The sequence below is a fragment of the Camelus dromedarius genome, chromosome 10 (genome assembly GCF_036321535.1).
Source record: "Camelus dromedarius isolate mCamDro1 chromosome 10, mCamDro1.pat, whole genome shotgun sequence".
In the NCBI taxonomy this organism is placed as follows: domain Eukaryota; kingdom Metazoa; phylum Chordata; class Mammalia; order Artiodactyla; family Camelidae; genus Camelus; species Camelus dromedarius.
Window position 1 is genome coordinate 38,226,854 of NC_087445.1, and position 21,860 is coordinate 38,248,713.

Here is a 21,860-nt window from a genome sequence, read left to right on the forward strand (position 1 = left end):
AATTACTAGGAATGAAGTTGCTCCTTCTGTCTCTCTGTCTGGGTCTCTGTCTCTCTCTTACATGTGCACGCACACACACACACAGATGTCCTCACTCACCTCTAATCTCCTCGACTAGATTATAATCACTTTGAGGACAAGCATAGGTCGTTTCTCTTTGGACTTGAGGCTTAGCACAGTTTCTTTAACATAGTAGATAGTTGAGAAATATTACTTGATTGAACAACTTAACTACATGAAGAAATCACACTGCTATTTCATTTTATGGTGGTGGAGACAGTAAAAGCCCCAAGGACTGAAGTGTCCTGGAGAGGTCAGTGACGAACAGGAGAGGCATCTGTATCTCTGCTCCCTGTCTGCATGCCCCCCATGCTGTGGGTCCGCTTACTGATACCTTCCTGACGTACTCGTAGGCTGTTACTGCTCTGCGTTTCCAGAGTGAATGAAAAGTTCTGTCATACAGAGGGTAGTGACCTCGAGTACAGAGGCTGCTGCCTGGGTTTGAATTTAGGCTCCAGAGCTGAAGTTGAATGATTACTTTTTTCAAGATATTTAAATTTCCCGAGCTTCAGTTTACTCTTACATAGACGGGGATTACAATGCTACTTGACAAGTCTGTTAGGACCATTACATTATCATTATTATTATCACTAATATTTTTGGTGTTAGGCAGTGTTTTTACAAATGCTAATCCTCACGATAGCCCTATGGTAAAACTACTCTCTCCATTTTATGTAAGGGGAAACTGAGTCACAGAAAAGTTAAATAATATGTGGCCTATCCCACTGCTGGTTTATGGTGGGGCCTAAATTAAAAATCAGGCAGTCTCAGTCAAGAATGTATATACTTAACCCCTGTAATAGACTGCCTTCCCCAAATAAAATGAGGCACATAGAACGCTGTGCCCAGTGCCCAGTATGTGTCCGTGTTCAGTAAAGGTTACTTGCTTCACCATCATCATCATCATCACCACCATTCCTAGGTCTCTTTTTTTTTTAAAAGCATTTATAGATAGCTGTGGCTTTGTCTTCCATTTAGGAGGTACACATTTGAATTCGTATAGTATAAGGGATTCTTTGTTACGTCAGATTTTAAGTTCAAATTCCTACGTATATAGAAATGTAACTAATGTTTACTTGGGGTGATGGTGGTGGCACAGACTGTCCTTTAACAAATGTCTGTTTGGATGTGATTAGACACCAGTAAGCTGGATTTTTCTTTTTTAGAAAAGCTTTAAGTGTTCGTTAGCATTTGGCTGCCTCTCAGTTCTGTGGGTAGTGCCTCTGCGAAAACTCTTAAAAACATTAGGGAGACTGGGAGGGGCTGGGGTCCCACATGAGATCCCTGGAGTGGCAGGCCTGGACAGCACCTCCCCACCTTTGCAGGAAGCCCCTACCGCCTCCTGGCCGGACGTTTCAGGGTTGATTTTTGTTCCTTTCAACACCCACGTCCACCCTTCTTGCACAAACACACCAATGACCAGACTTTTGAGATGTCCTTTTTACAGTTTTCACACCTTCTCTGAATACTTCAATTTTTCCTGCCCCACACCCTCCAGCTCATAAGCATTCCGTGTCTCCTGGAATTCAGACTGCGGAAAATTCCGTGTGCTTTTCAAAAGACACTGAAGCTGCTTCATTGGTGCGTGCAACGCTGCCAAAAACAACACAACATATATTCTGTGTCTGAAGCCCATGCTGAACACCCAGGAACAGGTCTGCCCCTGGGCTGTTCCTACAGACAGAACCAAGGAGCAGACGCAGGCGTCTGACCCCTGGGCTCATGCTCATTTTTCAGGCAAAGTGACTCAAAACCATCTGTCCTAAAAGCAGCATAGCCCTCATCAGCCACCTGCCTGTGTTTCTGAAAATGCAGACCGGATGTGGAAACATTTGGCCCCTCCCGGCTCTAGGGCTCTTTGGAGTTACTGGCACTGTGTGCAGGAGGCATCACGGAGCCCCCACATAATCTAGTAAGGAGCCGTCTCCCCTGTAACCAACAGCACCAAGATGCCAGGCCCAGGCCGTCCTGTTTACAACAGTGGGTACCTGGTGGCCCACGCCAGGCTTGACCCCAGCCGACCTGTTTATAACCCTGCACCTCCCAGCAGTCACACAGACAACTCCCGCAATGAGAGAGGCAACGGCTAGGCCCTGAGGTCTTAGCTGCATAGATCCTGTTTCTTTACAAGTGGGCAAAAAAGACCCGAGCCCCAGGGTGTCTGGGGTCCCACATGCCTGACCCCATGCCTTTGATTCTCTGCGTGTGCTCAGCTGACGGCCAGGACCTGGAGGACGAGAGGGGCTGTGCCATCTCCCTCTGGCGTGGTCCATGCAGGGAGGGTGCGACACTCCCCAAGACTGAGGTCACTGCTGGCCCATCTTGGGGTCAGGGCCCAGGCTTCAGCCAGAGGGTGTGGCATGGGTGGGGCCGTGGCCTTAGCCAGGGAAGCCGTTTATGGAGATTTACGAGCCTAAGTGCCTTTAGCACCGAAGCCACTCCCTTTGCCTGTAAAAGGCCAATGACCACAGACAGACCTCTAAGGTGTTACTTCACTTAGTTTAAGTCAGACAGAGAAAAACAAATACTGTATGTTTCCACTTACATGTGGAATCTAAAAAATAATACAAATGAACAAGCATAACAAAACAAACAGACTCAAAGATCAAGAGAACAAACTCGTGGTGACCAGTCGGGGGAGGGGCAAGTCAGGGATATGTGATTAAGAGGTAAGAACTATTATGTATAAAATAGATAAGGTACAAGGATATATTGTACAGCATGGAGAATATAGCCAATAGTTTATAATCACTATAAATGGAGTAAAATGGAGTACAGTCTATAAAAATTATGAATCACTATGTGGTACACCTGAAACATAGAATATTGTAAATTAACTACATTTCAATAAAAAAGAAGAATCGAAAATTTTAAACATGTTTCCAGGACTTGTGTTATAAGGATTCATAGAAAGAGCAAAATTAATTGGTGGAGAAACAGGAGTATTCAGAAGCATCTGGAGAATGGCTGTCGAAACACTGTGACTGGATCTTCTCAGATTGCCTGTCCCTAACCAGCCTCAGTTTGCTCTTGCTGCTTCTGTTTCAGAACTCAGCTCCTACATCACATAGAAAAGGACTAGAATTTTTGCATCCAACCAAGGTCAAGATGACCATTGGGACTAAAATGGTGGCCACTCTGTTTAGTGACTTGTGTGTAATTCCTCATCATGGCTCTAGAAGTTTTGACCTCCTCTCACATCTTTGCTCGCTGTCCTACAAACCCCAGTTGTGAGGACAAAATCTTGATTAAATTGTCTTCACTCCTTGCTTGTGCAGTGACTGCTTTGCTTCTGCTCAGTGCTGTGCTTTTTCCTCCTTTCATCATTGTCTTTGGTTAACTTTACACCAGCCATTCCAATCTAGGACTCTGTCTCTCCTAGAAGAGTTCCATTTTTATTTCCTGACCTCTAAATAATAGGATCATTTACATTCATCTGATTGCATCTGCTCTAAACCTCGGTGGGATAAACAAAGCACTGTCTAGAGAAAACGTGATTAGAAGATGTTATTAAATTCTTTTCTCTTCTTAATTTCCAGTGAGTTCTTCATGCCTGGGCTGGTTGATACACACATTCATGCCCCTCAGTACTCTTTTGCTGGGAGTAATGTAGACCTGCCACTTTTGGAGTGGCTGACCAAGTACACGTTTCCTACAGAACACAAATTCCAGAGCATCGACTTTGCAGAAGAAGTGTACACCAGAGTTGTCGTAAGTATCCTGCTTGTGCGTGCTGGTGTTACGCTCAGTCATCTACAGAAACATCCATTTCTTGGGGGCAGATTTACGGTATAAGACACAGGTGGTTAAGGTCATAACGGACTGTAGAGATTTTTTTTAGTTCTTTGAGTGAGTTTGTGACCACTTCACCTACACAGTTAGTCACTAACAAAGAGACAAGTTGAATCTAAATCCCCAGATCCCCTGGGTTCTCATTACTCTCTGTCTTTTCCTTCTTGTGTTTTACTTTACTAAATTTGGGCTTAATGCATATGTGTGTTCCTTTACTCCTGCCAATCCACAGTGCTGTTCTGGGTACCATATGGAATAGCTGTGTAACCTTTGGAAAGTTCTGTGACTCATTTTCCCCATCTGTAAAAAAATAAATACTTTTTTTTTTAAATAAATGGAGATAATGATAGTACCTACTTCATAGGATTGTTATGATAATTAAGCAAGTTAATATTTGTTAGGTTCTTAAAATAGTGCCTGACATATGTATCTGCTTTAAAAATACCTGAGGAAATCTAAAATTAAGATACCACATTATTTTGGTAGGGGAAATAGGAAGGCCCCCTCTTGCGGGGCCTGTGGGACTGTGATGAGCGTTATAACCACTAGAGGGAACTGTGGAGCTGGCTCAGTCGGAGCAGTGGCTGTGGTGTGTGCCCACTATACATTGAAGGCTCTGAAAATGTCCTTCCTTCTACCCTCTCAAGAAAATCAGTTCCCTTTTTTCTTACTCCAGCCCTATGCCCAATCCACTCAGCAACCAGCAACCGCCTCTGCAGTTGAGAATTAAAGCTGAAAATATCTTATCTGACCACTACCTCTTATTCAGCACACTGAGTCTGAACATTGTTTGTTGGACCCTTAGATGGTTTTTCTCTTAAAGTGATGGCTATATGATGATGACAATTTTATAAGCCTTACACAGTGACTTGGCCACTCTGCCAGTTTTCCAGGTCTTGGCATCAGTCAAGCCTTGAAGAGTAAAAGCAAGTGCTATCGTTTATTCACTTGCCTCGCTTAATTATAAATGCAGTGTAACTGTGGATCTTACATATTTAGCTGGCATCCACATGACACCAGGAAGACTGAGGACTGAAGCTATGTATGAAGTTGCTGGTGCACTGTGTTAATGAATTGTGTTAACCACACCAAATCTTTTTATTTTCAAAGTTTATTTATACCTTGCATTGTTCTAAAAAAGGGTTAGAGATATCTTAAAATTGCATTGTCTACAAGAGAAGAAAATGAGTCACAAAATCACAGCAAGGAGGGAAAAAAAGGAGGAAAAAATAAAATAAAACCGAGAGGGGTCTATGTGCTTATTTATTACAAACTTTTGGCTTTAAGTGTTTAAGTATTTTTTTCCCCTCCTCCTGCTTCCCCCACCCACCCTGGCCTCTCTCCCTGTTTCTTTCTCTTACTTTTACTATATTCTTCCCTCTAATCTGCTCCTTCTTGTGGTATCAACTCTTAGAAAAATGGTGAAAGTTCTGTATACACTTTGTGCTACATTCTTAGAGAATGCCAGTGGCTCAACTTTGCAAGTTATTAATTCACTCTCAGTGTTACTGTTCTCAGGCAGTGTTACTCACTCTCAGGCCTGTTCCTCTTTCAAGGATACAAAGCCCTATCCTATACATGTAACAATGCTCATTTTAATTCATTTTATGCCACTTGTTGCATTGGTAATTCTGCTTCCCTAGGTGTTCATTCAGTAACATTTACTAAGCACACACTAGTATCCAGGCACTTTTTTGATTGCTAGGTATTGAATTTGATGCCTCTGTCATGGTGTTAACCTTTCTTTTGGGTGTGTGATTCTGATACAAGGGTAGCTCACCCTTTTCTATAGCTGACAGGCTCTAAACATCCTTCACTGACAGCCAGACATATTTTATTTCATGTGCAAAGTGTGTTAAACTTTGAAAAGACTGACATAAAAATCCAGTTTTCCTAATTATCTTGATCTTCAGGACTGACATCACTGGTCTCTCATTTTTTTAAACAATTGGCTGAAGCTGAATAGAGGCTGCCGCCGTAGGGCATGTTCTTCCCTATCATCTTAAATCCAAACTCTTTTCCTCCTGCAGACATTTACGTTTCTAACCCACCCCCATTCCAGTCAAAAGGGTCCTTTTATTTCATAAATGAGAAAACTGATGTTGAGAACGTAAAGCAACTTTCTCGAGGTCACATAGCTCCTATTATGCAAGAAGCAAGTAGGAACTCCAGTGCACTTTTTCCTCTGCCCTTTAAAAAGCTTCCGCTCTGTCGGGGCTGGGGGTATATGGGATATCTCTGTACCTTCCTCTCAATTTTGCTGTGAACCTAAAACTGTTGTAAAAAATTAAAGTCTTAAAATTTAAAAAAAGAAGAAAAAAACGCTTCCGCTTGAGACAGACCCGACTCAGGTCAATCAGTACTTTTCCAAGTGCTCGGGTAAGTCAGACACTATCAGTTCCATTTTCTTTCCTAAAATCTTCCCACTGCCTCCCTTTCTGTGTTTCACTCTGGTCGTGATTGTCTCCAGCGCTGCTGTATTCTGGGCATTCCCTTTGCTTCTTCTCTGTGTTTAATTCCCATTTTCTGGATCCAGGAATTCTTTTTTTTTTTTTTTGCATCACTTTCACATTTTGTTAAAACACTCCTTTAGGAGCTTTCTAAGCTCTTAGAGGGGAGAGATGTTCATGTCTTTGTGTCTCTAATCATATCGCTATTCTACCTTCACACTTGACTGATAATTTATCAGGGTATAAAATTCTACTTTAAAAATAACTTCCCTCCAGAATTTGGAAGGCATTCTTCAGCTTTCAGCATCACTGGTGAGAACACCAGTACCACTGTGACTCCTGTTGTCTGTCTGTGACTGGTTTTCTCTCTCTGGAAGCTTTTAGTATCTTCTCTTTACTTGCAGAGTTAATATCTCACAATTATGTTCTTTATTTGGCTTCTGTTTCTCACTCACTGAGCTGAGCATTCTATGAGGATTTTCAGTTTGGAGACTAATATTATTTCTCAAATAATTTCACCCATTTCCTTTTCTTAAAAAATTTTTTAGGATTCTTATTCTAAATGTTAATCCTCCCAGATTGAGCATAATTTTCTTTTCTTTTCACCCTTGACAGTTTGTCTTCCCTAAGAAATTCTCTTCTAATTTAACCCTTCTGTTGACTTTCATATTTCATTTTTGGTATTTTTACTTTCAGCGAGCTCTTGTTCTCTGATTTCCATGGCATTCTGTTCTTGTGGATACAGTATCTTATTTCTTTGAGGATGTTAATCATAGTTTTTTTTTTTTAAATCAAGCTTCCTTATGACCCTACAGGTTGCCTGTTTCCTCTGATATTTTTTCCAGATTCTTCCTTTTTTATAGTAGTTTTCCTTCAGTATTCATTGAACCTTACATGTACATGCATATTTAAGTGTGATGCTCTAAGATGCCGACTGGAAGATCTGGGGTGGCCCTTGTTGACTGGTGAACTGTAGGATGAACGGTGAAGGCCGGGAACAGCCCTTACAATTGTAGGTCCTAAATGTCATTGTGAGGACATCTTTCTTAGAGCCATTCATCTTTTCTAAGAAGAAATCCTTCAGTCCTGCCAGGAGTGGTGGAAGTAGTACATGTGCATTTGAGGGAAGATGACCACGGATCCCAGAGGCCAGATACCCACTTAAACCCGTTCTTTTCAGCCTGTGCCTCACCTTGTGCTTTTGGGCCTGTACTCTCTAAATACTATCCAGTTTCAACAAACAGCAAATTTCTTCTGCAAGGAACAGGTTAGGGGTGGTTGGCTGATCTCAGCAGGGAAGAGATGGGTCCTGCCAGGGTTTAATCATCTGTAAACAGACTTTCAGCCAATTCCCTGTTAACAACCACGCGATTCTCTTTCCGAGCTGCCTCCAGGTTCTTATCCGAGTTCTTTTCTTCCAAGAAGATGGTGAAATGTTTCCTCTGCTCACATCTCCTCTCTCCATATGGGTTTATAAATTTTATACTCCTTTATTTTAGTGATTTGCAGAGGAAGATAGATGGATACATGTGATCAATCTGCCAGGTTGAACTAGAAGTCTGGCTGAATAATTTTATCCTGAGATCACTAGAAAAATCTTATGTATTTATTGCCAGATGCAATAAAGTTTGCATATCCTTAAAGAATCCTAAAAAATAAGAAATTAATTAGTATCATATTTTATACTTTCTGTAACACAGAAATGTGTGAATCTAGGAAATCAAAAGCATCAACCTTTCCTCCAGCTAACACATTTGAAATATAAATACTTTTGCCATTTACCTTAACTATATTTCATATCAAGATGGCATGCCTTTAAATAAAAACCTCTTAAAACTGAAAACTAGAATTCTATTTTCATCTGTAAATGCCATGTGACTTTTCTGGGCACAGGCAATTCATGGTTTTTGTGATTTATTTTTAGAGGAGAACACTAAAGAATGGAACAACCACAGCTTGTTACTTTGGAACAATTCACACTGACTCATCGCTGCTCCTTGCGGAAATTACAGGTGAGGAGATGAAAGGATGATTTACAGGCACATGAAGCAGACAGCCAGACCATGCGGGTAGTGACTTACACTTGTGAGCAGTCCTGCCTTTTAATTGCTACAATCTGAGCACTGCAGTTCTTGCAGTTAGGTACTTGTGTATCACTGTGGCCCTTGAACTTTTTCTGTTGTTTTAAGTAATCTGATTATTTACTTCTTGTTTTTGGTTGCAGAATGAGGTGTATGGGTCTGATTTGGTATATTAATTTGAGGCTTTTTAGAGCAGGTTTACTAATTGTAGCTATGTCAACAGTTTATTACAATCAACAGATAGGTCTTGGCTGATGGCTAAACTTAGGGCACTGTGCTCGACGCTGGAAACACGGTGAAGTGGAAAATAGTCTTTGCCCTTGAGGAGCCAGATGGATTAACTGAAGAGTACGCTCAGTGATTGATAACTTTAGTAACAGCTGTAATGCTCTTACTAGATGCTGGTATTGTGCAAAGAACCCTACATGGATTAGTTCAGCTCAGGTGCAAACAGCCTTCTGGGGCTGTCGTCTGTGTCCTTGTGTTACGGATGGATAAACTGATGCTCAGAGAGGTCACGTAACATGCCCAAGTCACACAGCTAGTAAGCAGAGCTGAGACTGGATTTAGATTGATGATTCCAAAACTTGTACCCAGCACAGTACCTAGCACATAGCAGGTGCTCAGTAAATACTATTGGCTGATGTGCTGACGCTACTGCTTGCTGACCAAGGTAGCTTATGCCTAAGACCTCAAGGGTGACACTGAAAGCAAATATTGACAATTTTGGAGGAGGCAGAATGAGCCCAGAATCAGATCATCTGGGAAAACTTCAGTGAAGGGACCTTTAAATTGGTCTTTAAAGGGAAGATAAAGTGAAGAGATAGGAAAGTGCCTTTCAGACAGGAGGGACGACATGGGGGTTTGGGTAGGGAGACAGGAACACCCACAGTGGATACAGGAGGCAGAAAAGAGAGTATCTGAACTAGAAGAAAAGATTCATTGCACAGTGGGATGGGAGAGGCTGGGCAGATGGGATGGTTCAGACTACTGAGAGATTCAAATATGCATCAAAGACTCAAAACGTTTTAAGCCAGATGAGGTACGTGATGAAGGTGGTGTTTTAAGGAAGAGTAATCTAATGGCTGGGTGTTAAAAAGAATTACAGGGGAAAGAGAGAGGTAGAAAGACTTCTGAAAGACTCTTAGGACAGAGGTGGAGACACTGTTAAAAAATTTAACATTGCCTCATGTAGCATCAATTTTCTAGCTGAAATAGAATTTCTCTCGTACCTCTGATGAGCATTAGGTTCCACAGTGCTGAGTACTGCTAGCAGGACTAAGTTAAATTCCCCACAGATGATAATACTGGCACTGCTACAGTTAAAGATAGCGGCAGTATCTCTCCTAAGCCCTGTGTGCCAGACGCTTTATATACATCATTGGGTATATTCCCTGTAACCCTGCACGAAGCAGAGGCCACTGGGCACATCTGTTTTAGACCTTAAACAAATGATATCCTTCATCCTGGGAGGAATCAGAGGAGTAAGGGGCCAACGGAAGAACCCTTACTACTTACAGAATTGATCAGGGTTTTGTTGTTATTATTCTTAAATGGTGTGACAACCTTTTACATTCTCACTTATTTTTTAACCTGATTTTAATTTTATATGTTTTTAGAAGGCTCCTGAAAGGTACAGTTTGGGAAAGAAACATGACTTTAGATTCTTTCGGTGTGTGCCTCACAGATAAATTTGGGCAGCGGGCATTTGTGGGCAAAGTCTGCATGGATTTGAATGACACTGTTCCAGAATACAAGGAAACTACTGAGGAATCAGTCAAGGAAACAGAGAGGTATGTTTGTCTCGGTTTGCCTTGTGGATGGAGCTGGAGACGGAGAGAAGGAACCTGTCTAACCCAGGCAGAGTGTGCACATCTGTCACTGTGTCAGTTTGTCTAACTTTATGAAACTGATCTGATCCTAAGGAAAATGTTGCATGTCAGCAGTGTTCCCATATACCAAATTATATTTCAAAGCCTCCAGGAACTTGTTATAGGAGTCCTAGGGCAAATCCCTTTATAAAATGAAGGATTTTTTTTAAGTAAATGATTTATGCACTCCCTGTCCTTCATTACAGATCTTAGCTTCTCCTGTAGGTTAGACTTGTGTTAAGTGTGTGTGGCCTGCTTGTTAATTACTTTGGGTTGTGGGTTATTCTGCTGCCGGAGATCCTGAGCTTTTGTTATGTTCTTTTCATTTTACATGGGGCTATGCCACTGATCCTGTACGTATTTTTTCTGTATTTCTTTAATGGCTCTTCCATGGTGCCTTGAGGATTTGACAAGGAACTGTGTTGTATGACACTCAACATCCAAGAGATACCAAAAAAAAATTCTTTAGATTTAAGTCTCCCCAAGACCAAATATATCCTGATACAAATTTAAGAAGTCCAACTTCTCTCCATTCTCCAGGCCTCCTTCACCTTAAGTGTGTCCTCTGAAAAGGGTGGCTTAGGGGCTGCTGTGTGCCCACAGGGAGAAGGAAGCAGCACACACCTTCCCCTTAGCATCTGGCCACATGCTCAACTTTTCTGTGAATCTGTGGTGGTGGGGGGGGACAGTGGACCCTAATTTGCATTTTATTCTTCAACAAAGGAAGACCAGAAGGCAGGAAGCTATAGCTCATAAATATTTCCAGCCAGGGCAGAAATAGCTATTTCATAGGCCCTACAGATACAACTGGTAAGATTACCACCCCTGTCATTACCCATTTCACAACCATGTCTGGCCTGTTCCTTCTGCCTTAATCCAGCATCACTGCCCAGAAGGACTCGGCCTTTGGCAATAAATGATGCTACCGCGTGAGCAAGTAGCTTCCACTCTAGGGAAACCAGGAGTAGAAGGCCCCATGGCTCTTAAACACCTCCAGGTGCAAAGGACTCGACAACTCTTAACATCCGTAGAACATAACATATTACAATATTCCCCCAGACAGAGCTTAAGTTAGCAGAACACTTGAGTGCTGTGGGAATATTTGCGAACAGCCCAGCTGATGTTAGATGGTAAAGCTGCACTTCCCTGTGATTTTGTATTCCATCTCTCCGGCTGCAGATGAGAAAGCAGAATAATTACTGCTTGTTAATCTTTAATTAGTGGTGGTGAAACACGTGCAGCATTAGAAATGTTTGCGTGGAAATCAGGACATGTAAGGATCATGTTTTCACCCTTTTAAAAAACTTATTTGAGAAATGCCTAAATTTTCTAACTTCCCATTTGTTGTCTTATTTCAGATTTGTGTCAGAAATGCTCCAAAGGAACGTAAGTAAACTTGTTCCTGGCTCATTTCTGGATTGCTTTCGTGTTAGCTGTAGGATTCATTAAGTTGTTTGGTAGAGATTAGTCTGTGTGTGTATGGCTTATTCTGTGCATGCAGAAGTATTTTTCTCGAACCTTAAATTGTTTTCATGGTGGACTTATCAACTCAACTCAGTGAGGTCAGGCATTTTACTTTCTCAGTGGTTTTCCCTCCCTCTCCTCTGGGACCTTCTAATTTCATTGGACAGGTCTGTGGGGAGGTGGGAGAGGGCTTCATGGATGTAGACAAATTGGTGGCAACTGGAAGTTGTGGCACAGTTTGTTGGCCACATCACCACTGGCTCTGGCCTCTTGTACCCCTGATCTGGTCTGAAACACAGGTGGTGTCCAGCCCTGATGTCCCAGCCACAGACGGCCGTGGTCCATGTACGTGTGGCATGTCACATGGCCTGCAGGCGCTCAGCCGGCTCCCCCGCTGCAGCGCCCCTATGTTGCTGAGCCTATGGAGGCAGTGCTGTTGTGCTGTTTTCTGCCCCACCTCCAGGCTGGTCTGTGGCTCTGGTGTGCAGTCTCTACGATGGCAAGCCAGACTCTTCCCTCATCATTTTTAAAGATCTGATTGGAAGCCACAGGAAACTTCAGTATTTCTTTCAATCTTATCTTGGGAGACCTAGGTGCAACTTTGTGGATCCTTATCCTTACCACCCCTCTATGAGTCTGTCTCTGCTGCTCAGCCACTCACTCAGGTGACATCAGAGCCATGCCTGCAGCTCACTAGACAGTGCTCACGGATGCCATGGCCAGCATGATGTAGCAAGGGGAACAGGCCACCACTTCATTTTTAGTCTCCCCAGCATTCTCCTTTAGAACATCTCCTCTGCCTCCTAATTCTTTTCATAAAAGCTGCCCAGTCTGGGCCTTGTCTGAGCCTTCACGTGTCTTTCATTTGGGATGGATCTTCTTCCGTTGAACTTGGTGCCACAGAATATACCCTTGTGCTCATCTGTGAGCCATTTCCATGAAACCCAGCACTTCCACCCTCTCTTATAGAGGGGACTGTCCGCAGAAAAGAAGACATAAAATCATCTTGTCATATGATATGCATTTGGGGGTATGCTACACATTCAGATAGCCACAGTTTCCTTACCGAGTGTTTTTGATTATTTTTAGTATTCTAGGGTGCAGCCCATAGTGACACCACGTTTTCCCCTTTCATGCTCTGAGACTTTATTGGGTGAACTTGGAAACATTGCGAAGACCCGTGATTTGCACATTCAGGTGGGCATTTTTCTCCTGTTTGTGTCTCTGTCCAGTCCTGCAGGACTTCTCTGTACCCTAAATTCTGGCAGTAATCTGGCAGTCTCCAGTTCTCCTACTGAGATTGCGGTGGAGGTAGGTTTCCACTCTCCCTCTTAGTTCTTTTGGTTGGCAATTAACGTGACATGAGGCAGATTAACAGGAGAAAATCAAATTTATTATGTGCACACAGGGAATCCACGTAAGTATGAAGAATTCCAAAGACAGCAAGGCAAGGTGATGTGTGTGTGTGTGTGTGTGTGTATATATATATATATACACATACATATATATATATATATATATATACACACTGGACAAAGGAGTAAGAGATAGGGGTCTGAGGCTTCAAGGCGAATAAGGTAACTCACTGGAAGATAAAGAGAGTATTTGTTTGCTGAACCATCCAGAGACAATGGGACACAGAGAGGCTTTGCTAGATTCCTCCCTGTCTACCACTCCTAATCCCTTACGATAGTTATCTATGGTGATAGCACCTTTCTGGGACAGGCCTCCTACAGCAAATTCTTTTAGGTGGTGAGGAGGAAGTTCAAAAGTTATTCCAGAGTCTTTTGAGCCTTGACTGGTTTTTAGCTCAAAATAATCTGCCTGCCAGAGTGGTACATCTTGGGGCAGCCTGCCCGTAGCCCACCAAGATCACCTCAAGATTTAGCATCATAGGACATAAGGGCCCTTACAGACATCACCTAAATCCAGTTAATTTTTCAGGTAAGAAACCGGAAGTTCTTTACCCTCAATCTCCTCTTATGTGGCTTGAGAGATGAAGGCATCTTAAGTAACCAAGCAGGATCAATGACAGACTGGTTACCTGTTCTCTGTAGGATACACTTAATACATTTCTTTCCTGCTTCTCTTTTTATACTTCCTCAGTGTTCTAGTCCTTCATTTTTGGAGGAACCATCTATTATTTGAAAAGCAAAAAGAACCTAATTTCTACCTTACAAAAATGGATTTAAAAGCCCTTTTGTTCCAAGTTTCTTAATTTAAAATCAGGAACAAAAAAATTATATCTTACTTTGTCATTAAGCAGTTGCAGTTTAGGAATAAAACACTTTCTAAAGCTTCCAGCTGGGTTAAAATTGGGAGTTGGGAGCTCCCCTTCCCCCATCCAGGCTTCATTACATACTGCACTAAAATTTTCCCTTTTAAGAGCTGACTGTCTTAAAACAAAGAGCAAGTTGGGAAGAGCCAACACATTGATCCTTTATCAGTTTGTAGGGTGGAGAATTTAAAAAAAAAAAAAAGAGTGATCTTGTTAGGGCTCATTAACTGTTGTCATCTTTCCCCATTATTTTTATTTTTATTTGGTGGGCTGTGATGTTTGAATTCTCAATTCAATCCCATGCAATTGTAGGGGAGGAAAAAATTATGCTTGACCTTTTTTGGGTCCCTGGCTAGCCTGAAAACTAGACTAACAAAGACAGATTAACAAGAGAAAAGCATGTAAATTTATTTCACGTAAGTTTTACATGATAGGAGCCTTCATAAGGAAATGAAGTCACAAAGAAACAGACCTGAGTATTTTTGTGCTGGGTGTGATGACAGGTGCACAGCCCTGGAGGAACATGATAGCTTAAGGAGCATGAGGCAAGTGTAGTAAACTGGGGGAGACTTAGCAAGTTCTTCTTGGTTCCCTTTGTCGTCAGAGATAAGGATGCTCCTTTCTTGTAGGTATAGGGCAGGCACCTCTGATACCTGTTTCAGGGAAGAAGGTGGGGACAAGATCAGGGTGACCTTCCTGCTTCTGCCGTTTCCTCAAACTCCTTTGGCTTAAAATATCCAGTATTCCAAGGTGCCATATTTTGGGTTACTGTGTCCTGAACCCTATCAACAAAATCAAGTATATAGTCACGGAGAGTGTATATATGTGTAAATGCGCATTTACTGAAATTTATCAGAATGACACAGATCATCTGGTTGTCCTTTCTTTTCTGATGGGCCCATGCCCATTTCTTCACTGGTCTGGATTTCCTCAAGGCCAGGGATAGAGCTCATCCTCTAGGTGAAACACTTGGGTTTTAGTACATTGCTGTTTTAAAAATTGATTTCGCTATGCATACTCCACCTCAAGGAGAAAGGGAAATGGCATTGCTGTTCTTGGAAGTGGTAACTTGCTCATGAGTTATTTCCCATAATATATGCTTGTCACCAGTTGATCTGAAATGATTTTTGTTTTAAATGAGGGGTTGGGGTGGTGACACTTGTGTCTCAAAAACACTTTATGCCATCTCAGGTTTTGTGGTGCCCTGGAGAAAGGTCACTGTGGAGGCCAGGACTCACTTGTCTTGCTTGTGTGTGGATTCTTATGGGCTCTTTCTTCACAACTGCAGGACTGTCCAGCTCTGTTACTTTCAAACTTTCTTGCAGAAGAACCCACTCTGGAAGCTGATAATGGGGACAGAATGGAGACAGGGTCCCAGAGTCCTAACCCTGCTTCATCCTGAGAGGCAACTTGTTTATGCCTTCTCCCTATTGGATTTCTATGAATTTTTGTAAGAATAGCACATCTAAAGCTAAAAGAACTTGGAAAATCACTCATCTAGCTCAACCTTTTTATTTGAGAGATGAGAAAATGGAGATCCAAAGAAAAGAACTGACTCACCCTAAGACACAAACTAGAGTTAGAACTTGGGCTAAAATTCAGCCTTTTAATTCAGATTTCAGCTTTCCTATGAGTAAATCATGCTCTATCCTTTTGATGACCAATGAACCCTCTTCTTAAGTGGCCAATACCAGAAGAGGCAGGTGACCATGAATAGTTAGGCTCTTGACTCTCTTCAAGGAGTACTTTTTAGTTTTATTTATTCTTGCTATAGTTTGGAATTTGAAAAGACTTTGTCAGAAGAATGTTACATGGGTTAGGGTCAGAATATTACATCTTCATGTAATTATATATTCATAGTGTCTTTGTCATATATATGTTATATATATAAGAATCATTTTAAATAAAAAGCACAATTTTCATTTTGTTTCTATGTGGTCCCTTACATAGGCAAGTAAAAACCATCCATATCATTTTGGGGTAGGAAGTATAATTTCTAATGGGATTTTACATTTTAAAACTTAAAAATATTATTTCTTTTCTTACAGAGCCATATAAGTGAAAATCGTGATGAAATTAAAGCTGTCAAAAACTTATACCCCAGTTATAAAAACTACACAGATGTGTTTGATAAAAACAATCTACTGACAAATAAGGTAAACTGCATATCATGATATCATCTATGTAAAGTAGGGCATATTTATCTAAATCTTAAAATCTTAGTAGTAATCTTCAGACTTCTATAACACACATACATTTCCCAAAGTTCAGAGTGTGCATATGTGTTTGTGCATAGAGTTAAAAATGGCCTGAAGTTTCATCCCTAATGAATAAATCATTAAGTTTATTAGTAAATAAATCTTAAAGGCTTCTTTGAGGGTAGGAATGTCATTTGGTCCAAGGACATTTTGTCAGCATCCATTAGAATGTAAATGTGCATTCCTTTGAGTTAGCAGATTTATTTCTGAAGATCCATTCTGTAAGGAAAATGAATACGGATTCTAATTACATATGAAAGTTTAAAAAAAATGGCTCAGTGGGGAAATGTTTAGATTATAGAAAATACATAATTAGAATTTTATCCAACATTCACAAAGAATGAGGTATACAGACTTACAAAGGAGAATGCACAGTATTGTTTGATGTGTATGTGGATATGTATGTGGGTGCGTGCTCACTTAGAAAACACTGTCTCCAGAAGACACACATTGAATGTTAAAAGTGATCCTTCCTAAGGAAGAAAACAGAAGGAATTTTTACTTTTTATTTTTAAACACTCTAAGATTGCTTTTTTAAGTGAGCATGTATTGCATTTATATTAAACAACTTTAAGTTAACTAACATTAATATGAGGTGGGAGAGACCTCATGACAACACTATAACCTCTGGCCTTGGCCGTCAGTGAAGTGTAAGAACTACATGGAGAGTGTAACTGTTACAGCAAGTAAGTCCTTAGGGGCTGTGTGAACAGAGATCTGAATATGACTGATTTGAAAGGTAAATACTCTGCATAGTTCTTGTTTATGATACATCATAATTTTCATATCTTTCATATATTTCCATATGATTAATAAATTAACCTTAATTTGCATGCTAATTTTATTTGCATAGAGATTGAGAAAATTTTATTTTAGTAATAATTCTGTGGTCACTGAGCCAGGCTCCACAAAGAAATCTATTCAAATACAGGTTTTATACTGAGGGAAAAAGAATTTTACAAGAGTAGTCTTAATCAGGAAAATCTGTAAGTATTACTAGGACTGAAAATTAAGAGAAATCTCATATGTGTGCAGTGCCTGCCTTCTTGGGTAAATTTTACCTTCTCAATTAATGCTTATATATATTATGTTTCTTAATTTTTATGAAAATGTAACTATAGGTGATAAAGTTCATTTGGTTATATGTGTCAAGACCATTGGTGCCTATATTTGACTAGGAGCAGAAATAAAGAACAGCCCTTTCCAGGATCACTCCCATGGCTTCCACATCCTGAGAAAAGAAAGCTTATTTTTAGAAAGTTCTGATTAGAATAGCAACAAGCACAGCCCCACTAGTTGCTCACCATGTACACTTAGAAAAGAAAGTAACTTTATTTCCTAAAGTGGAGAAGAAGGAATCATGATGTCTCCCAACTAGATGGATATCCTCTACTGTAGATCACCTGGACCAATGCTCACTTATTTTATAGATTTAAAAAGGAGAAAAAAGTAAGCTCCACAAATGTATGAGACTTGTAATCCAATGTTTTTAGAGGCTTTTTTGAGGTGTAACTTGTACACAATGATTTTATACATACGGCTAATCATAAATGCTCTTGTGAAGATGCCAACAGATAAGTCACAGCCTCTATCTGCACCTATAATATCTTGTTGGGAGTGAGGACTAACTTTAGCATTTTTAAGTGGTAGACTCCACATAGGACACTCTTCTCTCCAGACAGTGATGGCGCATGGCTGCTACCTTTCCGAAGAAGAACTGGATGTATTCAGGGAACGAGGAGCATCCATCTCGCATTGTCCCAATTCCAACTTGTCGTAAGTAGGCAATTACTGATTGGTAGATTATGAATGTTTGGGGTGCAAATTAGCTGCCTTTGTTTTCTCAGTCATTCCTCCAGTATCTCTCTTCCGTAGTTATGTTTCACTGGGATGTGAGCTAGATAGAAGGACACTTACCAGTGCTGTGCTGGGGAGACAGGAAGTACTCAAAAGAGGCTATTTTTTGTAGAGTATGCATTTGAGGAGCACCACATCTCTTAAAATTTCTGAGTCTGCACAGAACAGAACAATAGGAAATACAACAGAAAGAGTTCAAAAACAATAGCATTCAGAACTTAGAGCTAAAGATCGAAAAGGTGCATATACCAGCCAGATGTTCTAGAGAAAGCATCCTGACTTCCCATGACCTTGTGCTGTACCTACCAGAAATGTGCAAATTACCAGAAATGGTGCAGTGCCACTAGAAGCCAACACCCTTCGGTAAACGTCATGCTGGTGTATCTGACGAGATGCCAGTTCACTGGGAGGGACCTTGTCCTACTGTAATTCCCCAGAATGTGAAAACTATTTATAACTGGTTCTTAACCTTCTGAAAGGTTGTAGATGTGTAAGTGAGTAAGATGAAAGCTGTGGCCTGTATCTTCAGGGGAAAAAAGCCCATAAACATAAAAATGTTGCATCTGATTTCAGGGAATTCATAGATCCCGTAACGCCAATCCATGGGTGCTGAATTAAGAACTCCTGCTGCAGGATTAGACACAGAAGGGGTCTCATTTCTGGTACTAGCTGACTCAGAACAGAGCTTCTCTCCTTAGAGGCAGATTGGGAGGAACCATTCATACATATTCATTCAATAGAGTTACTAGCTTCTGCTATATTTTCATTTTCTTGAGGATTACTTTATATCCTCTCGTTTTGGTTCTTGCAGAAGCTTGTGTACAAGTAGTTTATTTGAGAGGTGATCTCAGGAAGCACCTTTAGCGAGGTAAGGCAGAAGAAGGGCGCATATCATTAAGCAAGTTACCACCACAGGCTCTGGGATTGCAGCCTCCTGGAAAACTCAGGGAGACAGTGTACAAAGCAGACCTCAGAGACATCCTGCCTACAGAGGGGCAGTAGTTAGACCCAGACTTACTGGCTATTGGTGGAGGGCTGTTGGGTGTGGGCAAAGGGGCACGAAGTCCCTGGAAGTTCAGACCTCCCCCAAACAAGGGCAGAGCAGGCTCCATCCGTGAGAGGGAGCCTCTAGGCAAAGAGTAGGAGGGGCTGGCAGTCAGAAGTCTAGGTACTTTGTGAATGAAAAAAATTCTATGTCAGTGGCAGTGTGGGAAAGGCACAAGAGCCACGGTGATATATTTCTGGAGTATTCTGAGAGGTTCCAGAGGCTTCCATTTTCAGACATGACGGAGAATCTTGCCTGTGTGCAGCTTAGTGCCCAGATGGGGAAGGATTCAACATCCTGTGGGTTAGTTACACAGCATCTAGATTAAAATATTACCCAGCTTCGCCAATTGAGGTTTGAAGATAAACCTCTTTATAGCTGTGTTTTGGTTTGAATAGTCACTGCTATTCCTTTCTCCAACAACTTGGAGAGATTTATTGCATGTGCACTGGGACTTTGAAAATAGCACTTAACGTGCATCTTCAGACAGACCACTTTGACCTTTAAGTCTTCTCAGACTTGTATGGGTGGCTTCAATTTTTGTCTCTCTAGAGAAAGGTGGCACAACTATTGAACTCAGGGTCTTGAGATCCAGTTCAGCCCAGGAACTGTCTCCCCTAGTTGTTGCTGTTCTTAGAAGCAGCATTTGAACCGTAAGGCCCAGACTTACAGCCTGCACCCCCTTCTCCAGTTGTACCCTCTTTCTTTGATCTTGCAAGTCGCTTCTCATTCAGGGCAACAAATGATTCCAGAAAGAGGAAAGGTGATGCTTTATAATTTCTACTTCCTAGCATAGAATGGATTGGCTAAAAAAATGTTAAAGACCTATACTTGATAATACTGTATTGTATAATTGAAATTTGCTAAGAGAGTAGACCTTAAATGTTCTCACAAAAAAAAAAAAAAAAGAGAGAGAGAAGGTAAATATGTGAGGTGACAGATGTGCTGGTTAACTCAGTGGGGGGAATCCTCTCACAATGTATATGTGTATCAAATCATCACATTCTAGCCTTTAAACATCTTACAATTTTATTTGTCACTTATACCTCAGTAAAGCTGAAAAATATGAAAAATTGATGACTTTTGAACTAACTGCAAGATTTAATTTATTTATTTTTCCTTACAAATGATCCCTGCTCTCCTTTCTAATTCTTGCTGCTTCATACCCTCCTGATAATCTCTGCCCAAAGATTCAAGCCCCTTCATGATCCTTTTCACTCAAGGTCTCAAATGGTCTGATCTGACTAATGTCTTAGAACTTCGAGGAGGGAATCAGGTTCTGGTGAGATCCCACCCTGTCTGTCCTTCTCTTGTTGGGCCCATGCGGGTCCCCTTGTCCTCACTCTCTCCTCTCTCTGCAGGCTGAGCAGCGGCCTTCTCAATGTGCTCGAGGTCCTGAAACATGAGGTGAAGATAGGGCTGGGCACAGGTTAGTAGTCTGCCATGAAGAGCCATGGTGATCGATTAGGTGCATAACTTTTTTTTTTGCAAGGTTTATAGGCTTTTATCATCATTTGATACACTATATTCATCTACATATATATAATTATTATATATTCAATTTCTTCTTTTTGTATATATATATTTTTAATTGAAGTAGTTTACAACATTGTATCAATTTCTGGGTACAGCATAATGCTTCAGTCATACATGAACATACATATATTCATTTTCATATTCTTTTTCATCTAAGTTACTACAAGATATACAAGGGAATATAGTTCCCTGTGCTATACAGTAGAAACCTGTTGTTTATCTATTTTATACATAGTAGTACCTGCAAATCTTGAACTCCCAATTTATCCCTTCTCATCCCTTTCTCCTGTGGTAACTGTAAGTTTGTTCTCTATGTCTGTGTGCCTGTTTCTATATTGTAAATAAGATCGTTTATCTTTTTAGATTCCAGATACAAGGGATACCATATGGTATTTTTCTTTCTCTTTCTGGCTTACTTCCTTCTCTTTACTTACTGGAATGATGATCTCCAGGTCCATCCATGTTACTGCAAGTGGCAGTATTTTATTCTTTTTTATGGCTGAGTAGTATTCCATTATATAAATATACCACAGCTTCTTTATCCAGTCATCTGTCAATGGACATTTAGGTTGTTTTCATGTGCTGGCTATTGTAAATAGTGCTGCTATGAACATTGGGGTACATGTATCTTTTCAAGTTATAGTTCCCTTCAGATATATGCCCAGGAGTGGGATTGCTGGATCATATGGTAGCTCTATTTTTAGTTTTTTAAGGAAACTCCATACTGTTCTCCATAGTGGCTGCATCAATTTACATTCCCACCAACAGTGTAAAAGGGTCCCCCCTTTTCTCCACAACCTCTCTAGCATTTGTCATTTGTGGACTTTTGAATGATGGCCATTCTGACTGGTACACACACACACACACACACACACACAATGGAATACTACTCAGCCATAAAAAAGTATAAAATAATGCCATTTGCAGCAACATGGGTGGGCCTAGAGATCATCATTCTAAGTGAAGTAAGCCAGAAAGAGGAAGAAAAATATCATATGATATCACTTATATCTGGAATCTAAAAAAAAAAAAAAAAAAGACACAAATGAACTTACAAAACAAACAGATTCACAGACATAGAAAACAGTTACCAGGGGAGAGTGGGTGGGAAAGGATAAACTGGGTGTTCGAGATTTGCAGATACTAAATAATTACTCTATATAAAACA

General features: G+C 40.8%; 1 protein-coding gene across 5 annotated transcripts in view; it reads left to right on the top strand.

The window, feature by feature from the left end:
* The window catches only part of GDA (guanine deaminase), an 87,752-nt gene that overhangs the window by 44,014 nt on the left and 21,878 nt on the right, over positions 1-21,860 (top strand). For 4 of the 5 annotated variants that reach the window (XM_064490273.1, XM_064490276.1, XM_064490274.1 and 1 more), the window contains 8 exons: positions 3,600-3,771; positions 8,227-8,314; positions 10,071-10,176; positions 11,613-11,640; positions 12,808-12,915; positions 16,045-16,152; positions 17,933-18,030; positions 20,518-20,585. In XM_064490273.1, coding sequence (XP_064346343.1) covers positions 3,600-3,771; positions 8,227-8,314; positions 10,071-10,176; positions 11,613-11,640; positions 12,808-12,915; positions 16,045-16,152; positions 17,933-18,030; positions 20,518-20,585 — 776 coding nt within the window. The remainder of the gene's footprint in view (positions 1-3,599; positions 3,772-8,226; positions 8,315-10,070; positions 10,177-11,612; positions 11,641-12,807; positions 12,916-16,044; positions 16,153-17,932; positions 18,031-20,517; positions 20,586-21,860) is intronic. The other variant, XM_064490275.1, reaches the window with a different exon arrangement.